The sequence below is a fragment of the Felis catus genome, chromosome A1, assembly GCF_018350175.1.
Source record: "Felis catus isolate Fca126 chromosome A1, F.catus_Fca126_mat1.0, whole genome shotgun sequence".
Lineage (NCBI taxonomy): Eukaryota > Metazoa > Chordata > Mammalia > Carnivora > Felidae > Felis > Felis catus.
The window spans coordinates 140,940,433-140,960,957 of NC_058368.1; the positions used below are offsets into that span (position 1 = coordinate 140,940,433).

At 37.9% G+C, this 20,525-nt stretch overlaps 1 protein-coding gene across 1 annotated transcript in view; it reads left to right on the forward strand.

The window, feature by feature from the left end:
* The first annotated feature begins 8,541 nt into the window (after positions 1–8,541).
* AGGF1 (angiogenic factor with G-patch and FHA domains 1) overlaps positions 8,542–20,525 on the forward strand; it is a 28,988-nt gene continuing 17,004 nt past the window's right edge. Inside the window, exons 1-6 of the mRNA XM_011284145.4 lie at positions 8,542–9,124; positions 11,790–11,892; positions 12,974–13,173; positions 14,129–14,293; positions 17,293–17,481; positions 19,217–19,547. Of these exons, the coding sequence (XP_011282447.1) occupies positions 8,915–9,124; positions 11,790–11,892; positions 12,974–13,173; positions 14,129–14,293; positions 17,293–17,481; positions 19,217–19,547 (1,198 nt within the window). The 5' untranslated portion in view covers positions 8,542–8,914. The remainder of the gene's footprint in view (positions 9,125–11,789; positions 11,893–12,973; positions 13,174–14,128; positions 14,294–17,292; positions 17,482–19,216; positions 19,548–20,525) is intronic.

Here is a 20,525-nt window from a genome sequence, read left to right on the forward strand (position 1 = left end):
TATTTATATCACACATGCACAAATGAATTCTGTTTTGAATCCGTAAGGGAATAAACCCCAGAAAATTGTAACTGTATTTCTAGAGGTTTTTAAAAAATGATTTATAAAACACTTTCACATTTGGCCACTCTATTAATTTGAGAGACAAGTAGGCATGATTAATAAAATGATTTTACAACAATCCCTTAAAAGAAGACAGGGGATTATTGAATAGTCCTTAAATTTCCTTACAGATATTTTGTCCTATTAATCTTTTTAACTTTTCTAGAACAATTCCATATATGCTTTCTTCATTAGTAAGCTTATTTTTGCACTTAAAATATAATTTTGTTTACAAAAGTGACATATACATTTTATGAAAAGATCTATTATGTAGGAAAAAACTTTAATAATCCGCATACATATATATTAATGCCTTGTGCATCATATTCAGTTTATGGTTCAAGATAATGGTGGTGTTAGTGGTGGTGATGATGATGATGATGGTGATAATGTGCGGAGACCTGATGGCATATGGCTAAGAGCACTGCCCATGAAAGCAGATTGTCTGAATTTGAATGTCAGCTCTGGCTCTCACTGGCTGTGTTATTTTAATGAGGTTACTAAACTGTGGACTGTAATTTCTTCATCTGTAAAGTGGAGGTGGTCATGGTCAGAATAGTACCTATCCCACAGGATTGTGATGAGAAACAGGTTAATATGCGCACGGTGCTCAAAGTACTACCTAGCACGTAATAGTACATAAATAAATTCTTTTTGTAAAGTAATTAGACAATGTCTGGTACGTAGCAAGCACTACGTAAACATTTATTAAAGAAAGCAATAATCATAATAATTAACATTACCATGTGCCAAATGCTAAATTTAGCACCTTACATGCATTATTGTGGTTCATCTACCCGCCAGCCTATATGAAGGGTATTATTTAATCTCCATTTTAGGAATTAGGAAACTGAAGCACAGTACACTGAAATAACTTGCCCAAAGTCACGCAGTTAGCATATAGCACAGCTAAAATGTAATTAACCTGTCTCTAATTTTTTTCAATGTTTGTTTATTTTTGGGAGTTCAAGTGTGGTCCAAGTGTGACCCCTCATTAGAGTGACCAATGTTTATTTATTTTGGGGGAGGAGCAGAGAGAGAGAGGCAGAGGATCCGAAGCTGGGTCCACACTGTCAGCACAGAGCCCAACGTGGGGCTCAAACTCACATACTGTGAGATCATGACCCAAGCCGAAGTCAGAGGCTTAACCACCTGAGTCACCCAGGCGCCCCTAACCTGTCTCTTTCTAAAAGTTACTTTACTCATCCACACACATCCCTGTGCATTTATACCACTTCACTAATTTATCAAGTTAATCTTACACTCAAATAGTGTAAGTTAGAGGTCCTCTCTAACCCTAATGAGCTGCATAAACACCAAATGTTGTCTTTCTCTTTTAGGGTTTTGGCATATATCAGATGAGCCTTAGTTTATTCATAACTGTGTTATATCAAGATACATTTAATGGGAAACTAAATACCATGACTGTTTAATCAACATGTGATGATAACAAAGAAGTGGTTAGGCCCACATTCTGTCCTTATTCTTCCAGAGACTGTTTCAACAAATTAATGCCATGACTTTTGTGATTAAAGAATCCTTCATTGTGATCTCCCATTAAATTCTCATGGACTAAAGCAAGGCAAAAAGTCCATGTACTATAATCAATGATAGGATCATGTCCAGGCCCTGTCTCAAAACATCAAGAAGGTAGATATGTATTCTTGGCACTCTGATACGTCCTTTGCTTAATTTTAATTTTCTGTCTTATATTCTTAAATACTTTTAATTATTACAAGAGAAGTCAATAGCTATTGCTCTATCTTGGGGAGAGAAGGGCAGGGAGGGAAGAAGACTCTTCCGGAATCATGATGCATTCAGTCGGCAACCCACACCTCAAGGACAAGTGTGCAATGCTTCTAGACATGCACTCTGCTGGGGTGTCCAGTCTAGGACCCCCTCAGTCCTCTCCCTATCCAAGGGGTTCCCGGGTGTCTTGGGAGTATTGTATGCACTGGGCAGCAAAGTGGGGAGAAGGGGTGGTCTGCAAGGCCTCCTAGGTGATCAGTGGGGAGAGAATGCAGTAGCAATGGAGTCCTCATGGATTCCATGGGAAGACAGTTACCAGAGTCCTCTGGTGCAGGTGGTGGAGACATTCCCTTGAGTCAAAGCAGGGCAAATGACAAGTGATGATGGCTCAGTTTCCAAGCAGTTCTTGGGCCCTGCGTCCATAGCCTTCATGGTGGTCCTTCCTCGGATCTACCTGCCCAGCTCTTCCAGGCCAGTGTGCACTCTCTCTTCTAGAGCAATGTTTCCTTGCTCCCAACCCAGCCCCTAAACCTATCCTTTAGTTTAGCTCCTTAACTTCTCTAAGGACATTTCCTTTACTTTATTTTCTCTGATAATTTTTAGCACTTTTGTCCTTTAAGCATAACTTCCATTACATTTTTAGACTTGTGGTTCTTTGGGATAAATTGCATTCAATGGATGATATGTCTCTAGTGATAGAGTAATCTTGTTTTATAATTAAACTTTTATGTGATTTCTTAAGCACTGTCTATCTCTCCCACTAGACTGTAAATGACAGTGAACTCGCTCTATTTTCATTCACCATTGTACCCCCGGAGAGCCCAGTAGTGTGCCTGGAACATAGCTGGTGTTCCCTAAATATTTGTTGGACAAATAGATGTTGCCCAATTTTGCTTTTAAAGCCCACCTTGATGATTTTTTTAAATGTTTATTTATTTTAGAGAGAGAGAGTTGAGGAGGGGCAGAGAGAGAGAGAGGGAGAGAATCCCAAGCAGGTTCTGCTTGCACTGTCAGTGCAGAGCCCCCCGGCTCGAACTCATGAACCATGAGATCATGACTTGAGCCAAAAATCAAGAGTTTGGTGCTCAACTGACTGGGCCACCCAGGTGCCCCCATATTGAGGATTTTGTTCATATTTTAGAAATAAAGATGAAGGAGAATATTGGCTGAACCATACTAAAGACCCATGTCTTCTTCTGTGTCCCCAAAGTCTCCAGTTCTTACCCAGACAAGTTAAAGCTTTATCACACATGACTGTTTCATTGATGGGTTATGGCACCCGGAATAGTTGTGTTGAGGATTATGAAGGATAGGGGGAATAAGAAGAAAGAGAAGCATTGAGGATTTTGAAGTCAAGCCTGGCCTCAATAGGATCCTTCTATCCTTCTGGTTTGCTTTCCTTAGGGTGTGGTGTTCATGTTCATGATTGCTTCATGGTCACAATGAAGCTGCTTTACCTCCAGCATAATCACCACTTTCCAGATAGGGAGAATAAAAAAGACAAGGGCAAAGACAAAAGGTTGAATCTATCATTTTTTTATTGGAAAGCAATAGTTTCACAGGGACCTTGCCTCTAGACTTCTAATTACACCTCATTGGTCCTAAGTATGTCACATGGTCACCCAGCTGCAAGGAAGGGTGAGAAATACAGGTATTAGGTATTGTTGCTACACTAAACAAAATTTGGGTTCTCTTGTAAGAAGAAAGGAGAATGTCTATTGGATTGACCACTAGCAGTGTCTGACACACACACACAAAAACATTTTAAAGTTAAATCCAGGAAGGGTTTAAGTCCCATGATCTTTGAAGGCAACACTGTGAATGAAGTCAACATTCTGAATAGAAGTTTTTTACAGGCTCAGTCTCAGGACAAAGATGTTTATGTTCCCAGCATTAGACAATTAGACATAGTTCAGAATAGGTTGGCTTGAGTGATTTTAAAGGATTAGCCAGACACCTTCTCACTTATGCTGTAGGATGCCTGAAAGTCACCACCAAGCAATGAACGGCCTCAAAAGAATTTAGCAGGATGCATAGTTGCTAGTTTTTGCATTTTTTATCAAATTTTAACACTAACAATTCCTGACCTGATGACCAGGTGCATTCAAAGAAGCACTGTTCAAATAGCCTAGAATAGCCTAAAATCCCTAACCTTCAACTTGCACACCTTGAAAACTATTTAAGGGGAATCATTTCATACTACCCAGCAACAGCTCAGGCATCCCTTATTCTCTCCAGTTCGCTTCCAGATTTTGTTGTATTTTACAAAAGTATCAATCTACATGGATTGGAACTTTTTTTTAATGGTCCTTCAAAGTGGAGTTTGAGAAAGTACTGTTTCAGTCTAAAGCATTGATTTTGCATCTTGAAAACCTAGAATTGGTCCAGTGGAGACAGATTCTCCTTATAGTCAGCATTCTGAATATCAGTGATTTGTGTGGGGAGTAGTGATTTGGGTGGAGAAGGGGCACATGGGAAAATTTACAATATGGTAATTTTTTTAATGTTTATTTATTTATTTATTTATTTTGAGAGAGCAAGAGAGACTGAGTGCAAGCAGGGGAGGGCAGAGAGGGAGAGAGAGAGAATCCCAAGCAGACTTTGCACTGTCAGTGCAGAGCCTGGTGTGGGGCTCGAACTCACAAACAGCAAGATCATGACCCAAGGTGAAATCAAGAGTCAGATGCTTAACCAACTGAGCCACCCAGGCGTCCCTACAATATGGTAATTTTTAAGTTCAGGGTACAATCATAAAATGAAGGTGCAAAATGCAAGTATTTCAGTTGGGGATGGAGAAGAGGGGCCTGCCTCGTTTCCTTTGGCCTCCTTCCTTTACCATCACTCCAGTGTTTTAGTGTTACACCCACTCATTCTTTCCTTGGGTCTCCAGTGGGTGGAAATAGGTAATGGTCAATTGACCAAAAGTAATATGGAGCAATAAATTAGAACTATTGAAATGCTATGGCTCCCCAGATATTCTTTTGTGACATCAAACAGTAGGATCAGATAAGAGAGTTTGCTACCCATTGGATCCAAGATAAATTATGACAGGTGAATGTTCATTAAGTATAGAATTGATGACATTCTAAATGAAATTGGATATAAATCAAGTTTTACATACTTGACAATATTCTTCTGTTGCAGGATATAGGAATATCTCTGGTACTTGGACTCTAGCCTGCTGAAACTTACAGGTTCCTGGAGTGGCTCTAGATCAGGTTGAGTATCAGTTAGTTATTGCTACATAAAAAATATCCCCAAACTCAGTGGCTTCCAGTAAACATAATTTATTATTTCTCACAAGCCTGGGGTGAGGGGGGCTCTGGCTGATGTCTGCTGGGATTGCCAACTGTCTAAGGGTTTCCTGGGATCTCTGCTATAGGCTGACTTAGCTGGATTATCTTAGCTGGAACGAATCTGTTCTATGTGTCATTTATCCCCCATCTAAGACCAGCAGACATACCTGAGTATGTTCCTCTCTTGGCAATGGAAGAAATCCAAGAAAGCAAGCAGAAATACTAAGGCCTCTTGAGATGTAGGCTCAGAACTAGTCCACTGTTCTGGAAATCACCTCACTCAACTAGCCAAAGCAAATCACATGGCCAAATCCAGATTCAAAGGTGGAGGGGAGTTTCTGACTCTTTAGCAAAGGGAGCATACAGCCATTCTGGAAAACAATGTAGTGGAAATGAGTGAAATGTTCTCCCTAGGAACCAGAGGTCACATGCCTTGCTACATGTTCTGAAGAAATGAATGCACAGGCCAACAAAGTAGGATGAACAAGGGTTTCCATTGTGGTATCAATGGAGAATAATTGATATCTCAATAGGAGATAACTTAGATGTTGACAACTAATGGATAAATTAAATGTGGTATACTTACACTTTGGAATACTACGGAGCACTTAGATGTATACATAGCAATATAAATGAATTTTAAAAACATCTCTTAATGTGGAAAAATAAGAAACAATGTAAGATTTAAAACCAAATATGATTTATGTAAAATGAATGCACACACAAAACATATAAGGATAGATTTATATGTAAAGACATATAGGAATGCCTGGCTGGCTCAGATAGAAGAGCATGGGACTCGATCTTGGGGTCATGAATTTGAACCCCATGTTGGGTGTAGAGATGACTTAAAAAAAAGTAAATAAACTTGAAGACATATAGCAGACACATGAGAGTGGTTACCCATTGGCAGAAAGGAGGTAATGGGACTGGGGACTGAGGATATAGAGTGACACTAGGAACCATTCACGGGCCAATGTTGATAATGTGTCGTGAACTAAGAACTATGACTAAAATCTGAGGTACAAAATAATGACTAAGAAAAAAAACATTACAAAAGTAAAATGAAATTGTGAAGAGCATCACGTAGTATGCTTCTCTAGGGCACTGGCCCTGCCCACTATAGTAAGTAACTGTTGTTCTGAAAACTACCTGTGGTAAACACTGATGATCAACTACTCACCATATATATTCTCTCCCATTCTTATAGAACCCTTTATTATTGGGAATAAACACAATTCCTAGCCACACTTGTAGCAAAGGTGGGTATTGAGATATAAACAGAAGTCATTGAGTGGAGCTTCGGGAACTTTCTCTTGTACCTTGCTATCTTATACAATGAATTGACTGGAAGGGTGGAAATAATGCTCTGAAACTAGCAGAGCACAGAGACAGATAGAGCCTGGTTCCTGAAGACCTGGTAAAGCCACTATACCAGTTCTGGAAGCCTGTATCCATACATCTTTAATGTAATAGAATAAACTCCTAGTTTGTTTACTGTAGACTAACCGCTGTTACTAACCTTAATGCAATTACTGACACACTAGGCTTCCTCTTTTTTTCTTTAAAAATGAAATTGTCATTCTTTTCTTCCAGACTAATGGTCAGAAGTTATAGAATAGCAGCATGATGAAGCCAGAATTTAGGCTTAAGTGGATTACCTTTAAGACAAATGAAAGAAACACTTTTTCAAGTTGTAGCTAATAAATATTTATTCATTCAATAGCTAATAGTTAACACTTGAAATTTCCCATCTGTCAAATGAGAACCTAGGAAGTGAGCTCTGTCTCAAAGCTACCTTATAGGTGGTATTCATGGGATTTCTTACCCCCCAAAGGTGGACAGAGTGGAAGATACAGCTTTTATTTGAAAAGGTTTTGATAAATTATTGACCAGAGTCATAATGCATTAAGGTAAGTCTGATTTCTTGGTTTTTTTCGCAGGATATCTCTATTTTACATGAGGGAGGACATACTGTGCCTTCTCACTAAATATCCTTTGATGGCTAGGATATCACTGCTACCTTGACATAGGGTGCCTTGTAGAAGGGCTCTTAGGGACTAAAGTATAACGTATGCAGGACTGAGAAAGGGGAGATCCCCACTGCAGAACTCACTGCCTGTGACTGAAGTTGTGGGCAGTGCAAGTGACAAAAAAGCACACTGAACTAGGACATCAAACGGAATTCTTTTGTTTGGCTGTGTTCAGCAAACACTTAAGGAAAGCTGCTCTGTGACAGGCACTGTGCTGGACCCTGGGCATAGTTGCTGACCTCCAAAGGTCTCAGGCACATCCTTCTGAGCTCAGGCTGTAATTCTAATTGACCGTGGTGAAAGAAAGATACTTCAAGAGGCCCTCATCAGTTTAAAGGCTGGTGAACAAATGCCTGTTCTACACAGGTGAAGCCGCCCATAAATCCGCTGAAACAGAGCATTTTTCTCTCCCGTTTTCACAGGATATAGCTGCTTATTTTCTCACCAGAGATGTTCCTCTCTGCAACTCGGCTCAGCCTTAATGAATCTGCTTTCATCTCCTGGGGGCCTCAACTCACAAAATCAGCAGAAATGGTAAGTAAGCAGAGCATCCGAAAACTATTTTCTAGTCCTTGTCTGGCATTATCTCTGTAAACCATGACAAATTATTTCTGGAGTTTCAGTGTTCTCATCTGTGAAATGAGGAGCTAGAAAGTGGACTCTGTGCAAAAAGCGTGAAAACTTTTTGCTAGTAGGTGAAGGGGTTTAGGACAGTTACTGCCCCCCTCCCAATATGCCACTTTGCCATGTGGATTATCCTGAGCTGAAGTCACTTGAGGCCCTGAGAGCTTGAAGAAATTTTTGTCTTTCCTTACCCACAGAAGAACCTAAATTGGGTCTTTTCCAGAATAAGGGTTATTAACAGAGATAAATTTTATCCGAGTGAGCCATCTGCATGGTAGGGCAAACATCTAATTACCAAACATCGACCCCTTTTATCATTCTATGGAAGTGCATTCCTTTCCTCTTAAGTCCCAGACCTCTACCTTCTTTTTAGTTCAGAATGACATAAAAACCTCATTTTGCTTATCTTTGAAATTTCCTCTTCTATGTGCATTTCCCCATACCTACGCCTATTAAATTTGATTTTTCTCTTGTTAGTATGTCTCATGTGAATTTGATTCTTAGAGCAGCTATAAGGACCTTTGAGGAGACACGAAGTCTTGCTCCCTGACTTAGGCAAGTGCAAAAAACGCAACCAGAGGAAGCGATCTTCAACCTAGCTTCCAGGGCCTCGCACACAGTTTCATACCGATTCTCTTCAGGCGCACAGAGAGGTTCGGTGGTAAGGTAGAGAGAATGCGCATGTGTCGTAAGGCCCTTCCCGGTTCCCGTAGTTTCCTTTTAGGCTTTGGCCCCGCCCACCACCAGCGTTTCCGGCTCGGCCCAGGAAGCTTCCGAGTTTCTGGCCACTGCTCTTCTGGCCGACCATTTCGCCAACGTTTTTTTCAGCTTTTTCGGTTGTGGGGAAGGTAGCTGCCAATAAAGTTTCCCCGTTTCAAAGTCTGGCGGATTGGGCCGGGCTCATCCTCTGTCCCCTTGCTTATTGCCCGCAGTCTTTCTAGGCTACTGGCAAGGAGCTTTAAGGTGTCATGGCCAGGGGCCGATCGGGCCCGGCCGGTCTGAGGCCAACTTCGGTTGCCCGCGGGCTCTCATGGCTTTTGGTCCCGCCGGCGACCACCTCAGCGTGAGCGCAGTCCCTCCACGCCCGCGGGCCGCCTGGCGCAAGACTCCATGGCCTCCGAGGCTCCGTCGCCTTCGCTGTCGCCGTCGTCACCACCCTCCCCCGAGCCTGAACTGGCCCAGCTGAGGCGGAAGGTGGAGAAGTTGGAATGCGAGTTGCGGAGCTGCAAGCGGCAGGTGCGGGAGATCGAGAAGCTGCTGCATCACACGGAGCGGCTGTACCAGAGCGCAGAGAGCAACAACCAGGAGCTCCGCACCCAGGTGCGCGGTCCGCTTCCAGCCTCGTGCCCCATTGCACCCAAGGCGATGCCTCCGGAGCCTTTGATAGCCTTGGAAGGGCTGCCTGGCAGGGGCCCAGAACTGCTTTATAGAGTTACCTGAAATAAAAGTTCAGTGCTGTTACAAATCCCAGTACTTTTGGAACTAGCCTAAGAGTTTGGGTTCCTCGATTTAGACAAGTGCGTGAGCTGATGGTGGGAAGTGAACTTCATTACCTTAGTTTTTGTTCTCATGTGTAACGTTCCCTTGGCGTTAGGAACATTTATACTATTTTTTCTAGATCGTTTTTGAGTTTGTTAAAGCCCTGGCCTTGAAGTAGGATGCCATTTATTACTCACTTGGTGTGAACTGATGTTGAGCCTCGGTTGGCCATAAAATGAGAATGTTGGTACCACACAAGCAAGTTAAGCGTGAGCAAATGGTTTTAGAGTTTTACACACTGTTGAACGCTATATATTTGCCAGGTTGTTATTCTGGGCATTTGCCATCTTGAGTTTTCTGGTGAAAGTAGGGAGGCCCATACTGTCTTTGTTAGAGACTTTAACCAGCTGACTTCATTTCCATAAAATGGAGTAAGCATAAATATTTAAGCAGTCACACTTCTTTTTTTCTCACTTTTAAAAACGAGCATATTTTTTTTCCTCAGCTTGGTTTGTTGGGCAGTTACACTCTCCCAACAAGTTATTTCCCTTTAATTATTAATGTCAGTTAAATTGTCTAGTTCTTTGTGATATACTGGTACATTTCCCAAAATTGCACATAAAGGCTCTACATGAAATGGTAGCAAACTTTGTTATGCTTTGTTATCAAATGATCTGTGAAAGTAACTGCCGAGATGCAGTGACTTGTGTGTCCGTTGTATAGGTTGTTGATAGGACGTTATAGAAAATATATTTGTTTGCTCAGTAACTAGTTCTTGAACACTTAACATGAATGCATAAGGACTGTGCTAGGAGATTACTCAAATGGTTAAAATATGAGGGAAGGGGAGCAAAATATGACAGCCTTAAAAAAAAACCCTTTTATAATTATAAATTGTTAAAGCACTGCTTGTTACAGAGATCTAAAAGAACATTTTTTAGTCTTCGAAGAGCCAGCATTTTGTTACTAGTATTAATTTGATATGGTGGTCTTAACATGAAAGTTGGAATGCATAAAAAACCTTGAGTCTACTGTTGATAGTAACTCCTCTTTACCCACCTCCTAGTGAGCCTCCCCTGGTGGTGGGTATGGTTTCAATGTTAACGGTCATCCCAAATCACTAGTATTTTATTTGGAGTGGCTTGAGAATTGAGGGTGAACTGATAAACATAATACAGGTTTGGGAGTCAAAAGAACTTTGTGCAAATTACTTTGTTCAGATTTCTCATGCAAAATGGTGATTAGGGTCACTATTTTGTAAGGTTTTTGGAAGAATTAATGAGAGGTTATCCAGAGTACTAAGTTCAGTGCCAAGGATGTAGCAAATACTAAGTAAATTATCTAGTAATAGTGGTAGTAGCCAGAGCCAGGACTGGGGCAAGGCAATCAGTAACCCAGGGCAAAAAATTTAAGGAGTACTCATTGTGTGGTACAGACCCTCTACTTCTGTGAAGCTGAGAATGAGTGCCTCCTTAAATTTTGTGGTCTTGGTGCCTTGTTTGGTTCACTCTAGTTCCACTGGGTGGTACTAATAGGATCTGATAACTAATGAGGTGGCTAGATAATCTGTGTGTAATCAGATTACCACCTTTGGCCTTTTAAGCTTTATGTGTCATTAAATATTTAACTTTTTCATTTTTTCTTTTTGTTTTTTAGTTTTATGCCTATAATAGACGTTGTGTCACACTGAGATCTTTCCCAAATGAGATGTATTTATGGGATTGCTTCTCATCTGCTTATGGGTGTTTCCATACTGCTGCTGTGACCTTGGCATTCAGTGAGGCACAGGAGGATAGATAGCCCCCTGAGGCACACCTCCATTCCCTTTTGCTGCAGTTACTTAGTCATGAGACTGTTTAAAGAACAGACTGTTTAAAGAACATGTCTGCTGTTTAAAGAAAAAAAGTGCATTAAAGCATATGAGTATTAATATATTTAGGTGAATGGTTAATTCCAGGTAGAGGACACTGAATGATACTAGATAGCTTCATCTGATGAGTAAGAATTAATGTTTTTTTAAATTAATTCTTTAGGGAGAACTGATTAAAATTTTAGTATAAAAACATTTGTATTGTTAGAAATAAGGGATCCTTTTTGAAAAGTCCTGTTAATTTAATTCATCTGATTTTTGGAGGAAATATTTTGAGATTTGGCAAGAGAGTATAAGAATAAAAACATCTCTGGACTGCCTGGCTGGCTCAGTCAGAAGAACTTGTGACTCTTGGTCTCGGAGTTGTGAGTTCAAGCCCCATATTGGGTATAGAGATTACTTAACTAAAAAAAATTTTAAAAACCTAAAAAAAAGAAAACATTTCCCTATGCAAATGTGAAAGGTGAAAGAAAGTCAGTTATAGCATTTTTTATTTTTATGAAAAGGGGACTAGCAGCTTTGGTGCTTCTCTAAAACTTTTACCAAGAAATACAATTCTTATAATTTCAGGAGCATGGTGTGTATATTATTAGGTTGCTATACGATTTATTTTCCTTAAGTCTTGTTTTCTTTTAGGTAGAAGAGCTCAGTAAAATACTCCATTGTGAGAGAAACGAGGATAATAAAAAGTCTGATGTAGAAGTACAAACGGAGAACCACCCTCCTTGGTCAATCTCAGGTATTCAGCTTATAATGAAGTTATCTTAATGCTGTTACATTCACATCCTGCTAAGGCAGAGTTTTCTTTAAACTTAAAATAGACAAATATCGAAATAAACATGAGAACTGTTACATTGACTTCTCTCCATATGATTTGGTGTTTTCAGGTAATCTGTATGCTGCTCTGGTGAGAAAATAGAAATGTCATTCCTGTAAATATGTAGTATTGCTAATATGTTTTCAGTGGCACATTAACTGAGTAATGTTTGCCATGCTGTGAACCATCTACTCATATCTGGCCTTCCTTGTGACCAGGCACATGTGTTTTCTTGTTGATGCATTCCACTTAGTGTTGTGTTCAGTGCCATTCTCTTAGGCTCTTGTGAGAGTGATGAGCTCACAGCTATGACCTCATCAATGACATTGTGAGGCAAAATAACTGAGCAACTGAGTTTTAATAAATACGGATCACAAGAAATGATCTTTGCATTAAGTTTTGCTTTTTTTAAATTCAGTATGTGATTTGACTAAATTGTTAAACACAGCAACAGAATTAACATTACATATATGCATGATATATATATATCATATAATATGATCACACGTATTATATATATATGATATATAATGTATGTAATATGATCACATATATATATATATGTATATATATACACACACATTTAAGTCAGCATCATGAGAGAAACTTGACCAAAAAAAATCAGCTTGATCTTTATCCCATGATCATTTGATAGGCAACTATATTAAGGTCGTATGTGATGAGAAGCTCATTTCTTTTGACAGAACACGACCTATATACCTTTTTTCTTTCTTTACTCTTGCTATGGAAAAATCCAAATCTACCACTTTTTTTCCTTTTTAGTTTGACAGCAGGGGTACTTAAGGTGATGTTACAATCAAAGATACCTACTTCTGCAGATTTATCTGCACTATCCATTTTAATCTGTTAAATTGTATACAGTTATAAAAATACATTATGTTTGCCTTGTGTGCTGTTTTGTGTTCAGTGCCAGTGGTTTGGAATTAACTTCTTTTATATATGTTTTTCTAATATGATATAACCTAATTTGTTTTTGCTACAGATTATTATTATCAGACATACTATAAGGATGTTAGTCTTCCAAATAAAGTGACTGAACCCTCAGTTCACCAAGATCAGGATATCGAAGCTTCTACTTTTAATTCTGAAGACCAGTCACAAATAGAAAATGATGCTTACGCTGGTACTGATATAACGGAACATGTTAAATGTATGGAAGACCATTTTGCCTCAAATTCACAGGTAACGTTTAGCGTGAAACTGTTGATGGGGCATCTGGCTGTCTCAGTTGGCTGTGAGTTTGAGTCTCATGTTGGGTGTAGAGACTACTTAAGTAAATAAAACTTAGAAAAGAAAAAAAAAAAACTGTTGATGCCCTAAACATATCTTTCTCTGTTGTTATTATATAGAAAAATAGACTTCTTTGGTCCCTTATGACATATATCAGAGTTATAAACATTCTGTGCATAGTTATGCAGTGAATACTAACAGTTTTTGGGAAACAAAAATTGGAACTTGTTAATATATATAATTGTTTTTCTACTCTATTGTGTTCTAAAAATTTGTGATATACATAAGCTAAAAGAAAATTTATCACTATATTTTGACCCAACCAAAAAATTTTGGGCAATGGCCACAATATCTTGTTCACACTAAGAATTTTTTTTTAAGATTTTATTTTTTAAGTGATCTTGCCACCCGATGTGGGGCTTAAACTCACAACCCCGAGATCAAGAGTCACATGCTCCACCAACTAAGCCAGCCAGGCACCCCCATACTAAAATTATTTTAATTCTTATTTAATGTCAAATATCTTCCCACTATTGCCTGAGTGTCATAGAAATGTGTTTCTTCACTTTCAATCAGGATCCCAGGATCCGAAGATATTGTTAAAGAATGTATCAGAGTCTATATTTTGTAGATTATTACCCTATAGTATCAGGCAATATTTTTGAGTAATGGTCACTCACTCACTTCTAATATCTTCAAAACTGGGTCAAAATTGAATTAACTAAAACACTAGTAACTATTTTTTACACTGGACCACACTGTAATTGATAGCCATTTCTTTCTATTGCAGAAATTGAAGTCTTATTATTTAAAATTGCTTTAAGTCTATTTTTTTTCTAATTCTGTTAACTTCTAAATTGACACAAGCAAGTATTGGTCTTACTTGACATGAATGTATCTTACCTAGGAGCCAGCGTCCGTATTAGCAACAGAAGATACATCCTTAGAAGGTTCTTCTTTAGCTGAAAGTTTGAGAGCTGCAGCAGAAGCTGCAGTGTCTCAGACTGGATTTAGCTATGATGAGAACACCGGACTGTATTTTGATCACAGCACCGGCTTCTATTATGATTCTGTAAGTATCTCCGACTGTTTAGTGTTGTATGGTTGTGTCTTTGCTGCTCGATACCAAGTATTCAACCTTAAACTGAATTAAGAAAAGCAAGAGGCTGTGTTTAAATTCAAAACTATTTGATTCAAAGCTATTTGACATGAGTAAAGAGTTGTAGAATAGCTTATGATGCTACATTTCTATGTTCTTAACTAAATAAGTTAATTGTGGTTATTATAGATTAATATTTCCGAAAGGTCTAATAACCTTTTTTTTTTTTTTAATGTTTATTTTTGAGACAGAGAGAGATACAGAGCATGAACGGGGGAGGGTCAGAGAGAGGGAGACATAGAATCTGAAACAGGCTCCAGGCTCTGAGCTGTCAGCACAGAACCCGACGCAGGGCTCGAACTCCCGGACAGTGAAATCATGACCTGAGCCGAAGTCGGCCGCCCAACCGACTGAGCCACCCAGGCGCCCCTCTAATAACCTTTTATATGTCAAGTAACATGCAGAGATGTTAGGGTATCAATACACTTGATCTTAGCCAAAAGGCCAAGAAGCGATTTTAGAGTATTAATAAAAACAGTTAACTATATTGTTGTATAATGTTTAAAAACCTAAACTAATATTTTTTCATAGAATTGATAAGGAAGTGACATTGTTAATGCTAGGCTTGGCCTGAGATACTTTAGAGTTGTTTCAAATACTTAATCCATTTGAGCCCCAAAGGGAGTCTTTTTCTGGAATTCTCAATAGCATGTTTATTATTAGTTTAAAACTTCTTTGGCTTTTAAGCATTTCTCTTTTTATTTTTTTCATTTTTATTTTTTTAAGTTTATTTCTGAGAGAGAGAGAGAGAGCATGAGCAGGGGAGGGGCAAAAAGAGAAGGAGAGAGAGAGAATCCTAAGCAGGCTCCACATTGTCAGCACAGAGCCTGACATGGGGCTTGATCCCACGAACCGTGAGATCATGACCTAAGCCAAAATCAGTAGCCAGACACTTAACTGATGGAGCCACGCAGGTACCCCAGCATTTCACTTGTTTTAAAAATCAATGTTAACGGTGAGAACTAGGGATTTAGTATGGAATCAGACATGTTATGTGTGTAATGGACCACTGACCAGGACAGAATGAGAAAACAAAGTTCATGATTTATAATTCAGTATTATGGCTGTTGCCGTCTGGTACTTGAAATGGGATTTCATTTAGGATTTGATGAAAATGATGGCACTTACATATGTATATACCTCAACCTCAGTGGCTTAGGCATGTGATTTCCTCAGGAATTCTAGAATGTGGTACCCCAAAGTGGAGCAGATGTTCACCGTTCCAATCACTGGAATTATTGTTAGCTAATTGAAGGAACATAATGATAATGCTAAATAGTTAGATGAAAGATTTCATTAGCTTGTCAGTTTGCTCTTGGTTTTCTTTGTAAATCCCTTATGAAGAAAGGGTTTTCTTCCACAGAGGTATGCTAATTGACAATGCTAATTAATACCCAAAAAATTAACGTTTTTTATTACCAAAGAGAGTAGCTGATTAAATATTTATTTGGTTTTGAGGAGAATACAGAGTTTGTACGTATATGATGTTAGTCTTCATCATTCGTCTACCTTCCTTTCTGTCTCTTTCCTCCTACATCTCTTCTATAAGTGGTTATGTGTAACATTGTGTAGGTTGTGTTTTAGTAAATTAGGGACATCATTGTTTTGCCCTTTTTATTGTGCCAGTTTTCATTTTATTTTTTTATTTTAATTTTCATTTTTCTTCTATTTTTGAAAATGTGTTTTGGACTGAAAGACACGAGATTAAATAGGTTTGAGTTATAAAAGTTTTATTATCATCACTTCCATTCAGTTTTTTAGTTTCAGGAAAGATAGTGAGAATTCTAAGTATTTTTGTAAGAGATCCGCAAAGTGAATTAAACACAATAAATTGCAGTAATATCAACTCTTAGAAAATAGTCTTTTCCAGGCAGGTTTAGTTGGTTAACCTTAGTATATTGTAAGATGTTTCCAACTCTGATCTACATAGGTTTATGATGTAAATAAAACATAGATTGTTCCATTAAATCTTGATTATAAAATATGGGCCAGTATCTAATAAATATAGATGATTATATAAATTAATCGTTGTGGTTTTTATCCATAATTTGCCAAAATTCATTTTTGCATAGCTGTTTTACTTAATTACTTACGGTAGAATTAGTAAAGACAGTTATTTATCACTTTCTTTATATAAACTATTATGTTGTATTTATGAGCTTAATTTTTGTAAGTTTGAGGGTTTGTTTTGTTTTGTGAGAGAGAGAGAGAGAGAGAGAGAGCGAGCAAGCAAGCACAAGCTGGGGAGAAGGACAGAGAGAGAGAATAGATCCCACAACCCTGGGATTATTACCTGAGCTGAAATCAAGAGTTGGATGTTCAACTGACTGAGCCACCCAGGCACCCCAGAGCTTAATTTTAATTTCAGTTTTTCTTCAGAGCTTTTAGTCGTGAACACTAAAAGGCAGATATTTGTTTTATGACATTGAGAGAATGGTTGGGGGTTTTATACTACCAAACCATTATTGGGTAATCATAAGGACAATAAGTCTGGAATTGCTTTTATGGTCGGCTGTTTTTGATGCATGCCTTAGTTTTCATGACTTCTGAAAGGTTTTTTTGCTGTCATTTTTCATTAATGTATTAAGTTGAACCATATGAAATTCCTGTTTTTGTAAATGTGAAAATGGTCAAATATTGCCAGTTTCGTGAGATTCAGTTTAATATTTAAATGTATTCTTTTTTCATACTAAGAAAATCACTGCAAATATTGCATGGCAAAGTATTTTGGAAAATTATAAGCGTTTTCCTTTCTGTCATCTTTGCTCATTATCTTCAGAAAATACTAACAACATTTATTTAAAAAAAAAGAAACCTTTACTATTTTTGAATGTATTTGGTTTATGTTGTTTATTTTAAAATTTTATTTCATCTTACCTGATTAGAACTTACTGTTTTCTTGTCTTTGAAAGGAAAATCAACTATATTATGATCCTTCCACCGGAATTTATTACTACTGTGATGTGGAAAGTGGTCGATACCAATTTCATTCTCGAGTTGATTTGCAACCTTATCAGACTTGTGGCACAAAACAAAGTAAGGATAAAAAATTGAAGAAGAAAAGAAAGGATCCAGATTCTTCTATAACAAATGAGGAAAAGGTAATGTCTTCATAATTTTAAAAATTTATATAATGATGTAATTCTGTCAAAGTTTTTGATGAAACTGAAAATCATAATTCAGTAACTATATTTCAAGCATAGCAAGATAACAAGATATCAGAATCTATCAACCAAGGAGCATTCACATGGGGGCAAACATGTACTTTTTCACAAATTCTCAGTCACTACAAATAGAAGGAATTTCTTAAAGTTTGAAGGAGGTAGATTTAGGGCAGATAAAATATTCATGTGTTACATAATTTGGAAGAAGAGCGGTCAGACCCTCAGTCAATTGTGTAATTGCACAGTTTACAATAATAAAAGAAAAGCACAGATTGTATGTAGGTGTAGATAAAAGTTCAACTTCTTAATCATGTTGAGCTATTTCTTACCTATTATGTTAACAAACATTAAATGAGTTGCTAGCAAATACAGGGTAGTTACATATTTATTAGAAGTGGAAATTGGTGTGTTTGGGGAAAGTAGATGGGCCTTTTGTATCAATCACCATAAAAATGTTCATATTCTTTAACTGGAAAATCTCTTTTGTAGTAATTTTCAAAATCCAAAGAAAGAAAAATACTTCATTATATAGCAGTATGTTTATTTTAAGTTTATTTATTTTGAGAGAGACAGAAACAGCATGAACAGGAGAGGAGCAGAGAGAGAGAGAGAGAGAGAGAGAGAGAGAGAGAGAGAGAGAGAATCCCAAGCAGGCTCCATACTGTCCATGCAGAGCCAGACGCAGCGCTCGAATTCACAAAACCGTGAGGTCGTGACCTGAGCCGAAATCAGGAGTTGGATGCTTAACTGACTGAGCCACCCAAGTGCCCCTATATAGCAATATTTTTAAGAACAGAAAAAAATGAAGAGTTCATATGGCCTGCAAGATCCTGGTTAAGAAAATGATAGTATGTTTAATTGAAAAAACATTCTTTAGGTCTTAAAATGGTAATATATAAAGACAGAGGGGAACTTTAAAAATGCTTGTGATACTAGGGGCGCTTGGGTGTCTCAGTCAGTTAAGTCTCCAACTTCGGCTCAGGTCATGATCTCACGTCCGTGAGTTCGAGCCCCCTGCGTCGGGCTCTGTGCTGACAGCTCAGAGCCTGGAACCTGCCTCAGATTCTGTGTCTCCCTCTCTTTATGCCACTCCCCAACTCTCCTACTTCAGTGTGCTCACGTTCATTAATCATTTTATAGTGATAAAATGTTATTTATATATAATAAATGATAAGATTTTGTAGATACTAGGTAGATAAAATAATAAAATGAATTTCACCTGCTTTTACCTTTTTACTGTGGTTTCTAGGAAAATTTAAAGTATATACACGGCTTACATTATATTTTTGTTGGACAGCAGTGGTCTAGGCTGTCGCATGGTCTAAGCAATATGTGATAAGAGCCTGTACTAGGACAAATGATAAGGAGAGAGAATTGGGATAAAGTATAAACATAGTCCATAGCACTTGGTAATTGATTCCATGTAATAGTGAAGGGGATGTCAAAGATAACTATACGATTTTTGATGTGGATGATAAATGGATGGTAATGTCATTAAGCAAGAAAGGGAACATGAGAGGAAGAGGGGTTATAGGTAAGAGCTGTTGTTATTTCATATATAATGTACGTATATCTTCACTAATTCATTGAAACATTTGGCATTAAACATTAGAAGATGGTCGTGTTTAAGACATTTTTCTCTGTTCCTACCTCCCTACCTACCTCTTTCCAGGATTTGAATTCAGAAGATCAAAAAGCATCCAGTGTTGAACATATAGGCTGCAGTGAGGGAGAAGATTTTGCAAATGTGAAAAAGAAAGCCAAAATGGACATTCATTACAAAAACAGTCCCACCAAATTCACTGTTCCAGTTAGTGGAAGGACTGTAGAATCTTCTCTTAATGAAAACATTTATAATTCAGTGTCATTTAAAGATGAGAAAATTATGGAGACTGATAGTGAGCCAGAAGAAGGTGAAATTACAGACTCTCAGACAGAGGACAGTTATGATGAAGACATTACCAGTGAGGACAATGTAACTGCAGAAGATACTGAGGATGAAGGTGAATAAATAACCATTGTTTAATTTTCTATAAAGAACCTAGTTTGGTCATTGTAAAAGAGCAAGACGTTAAAAATGTTAGAAACGCATGTAATGTATCTGCCAAAAAATAAACTGTTCGAAGCTGATTATTTTAATGATAGTGTTGAAAATTATGTGGGCTACCACTTGGTTATTTTTAGAGGGAAGGATTTGAATACATGACTAATACTTGGACCTTTAAAGTTTTATTGCATCGAATGGCCTAATCAGTAGAACAAAACCAAGTTACATATATTCTAACCCTAAAGATACATGTGTTGTCTGTCTGAGTGGGCTAGATCTTTGGAGGCCACTTATGAAATTGAAGGGAAAAAATAAATTGCCTTTAAAAACATGTAGTCCATAAATTAAGCTACATAAGTATTAGGGTAAGTCTTACATTTTTTAACTTGAGGTCATAAAGGTATACTTTTTTAAAACCCAAGATTTCATATTAGGCCATATGAACTTATTTTCTTCTTGAAAATAGTCACCCCCCCCCTTTTTTTTTTTAAAGGAGGGCTCAGTTTTTCTAAGTTAATATAAGAATTCTTGTTTAGGAGAAATTTGTTGTTGTTTTTGTTTTGAGAGAGTGCTAGCTGGGGAGGGGCAGAGAGAGAGGGGGGACAGAGGATCTGTAGCAGGCTCTGTGAGGACAGCAGAGAGCCTCATGCAGGACTTGAACCCACAAACCTTCATAAGATCGTGACCTGAGCCTAAATCAAGAGTCCGATTCTTAACTGACTGAGCCACCCAGGTGCCCCTAGGTTGATCCCTTTAAATCTTAAGTGTTTTAAAGCCTTACTTATTATGTATGTCACATGGCAGAATTTAAGAAGGTTGTTTCAAACAATTAAGATTTTGATCAATACGTTTTATTTTATGGATGCTTCTTATTCCTGCCTAGAAATTAGATATCTCTAACTTTTTCCCATAGCATTTGGATTAATACTTTACC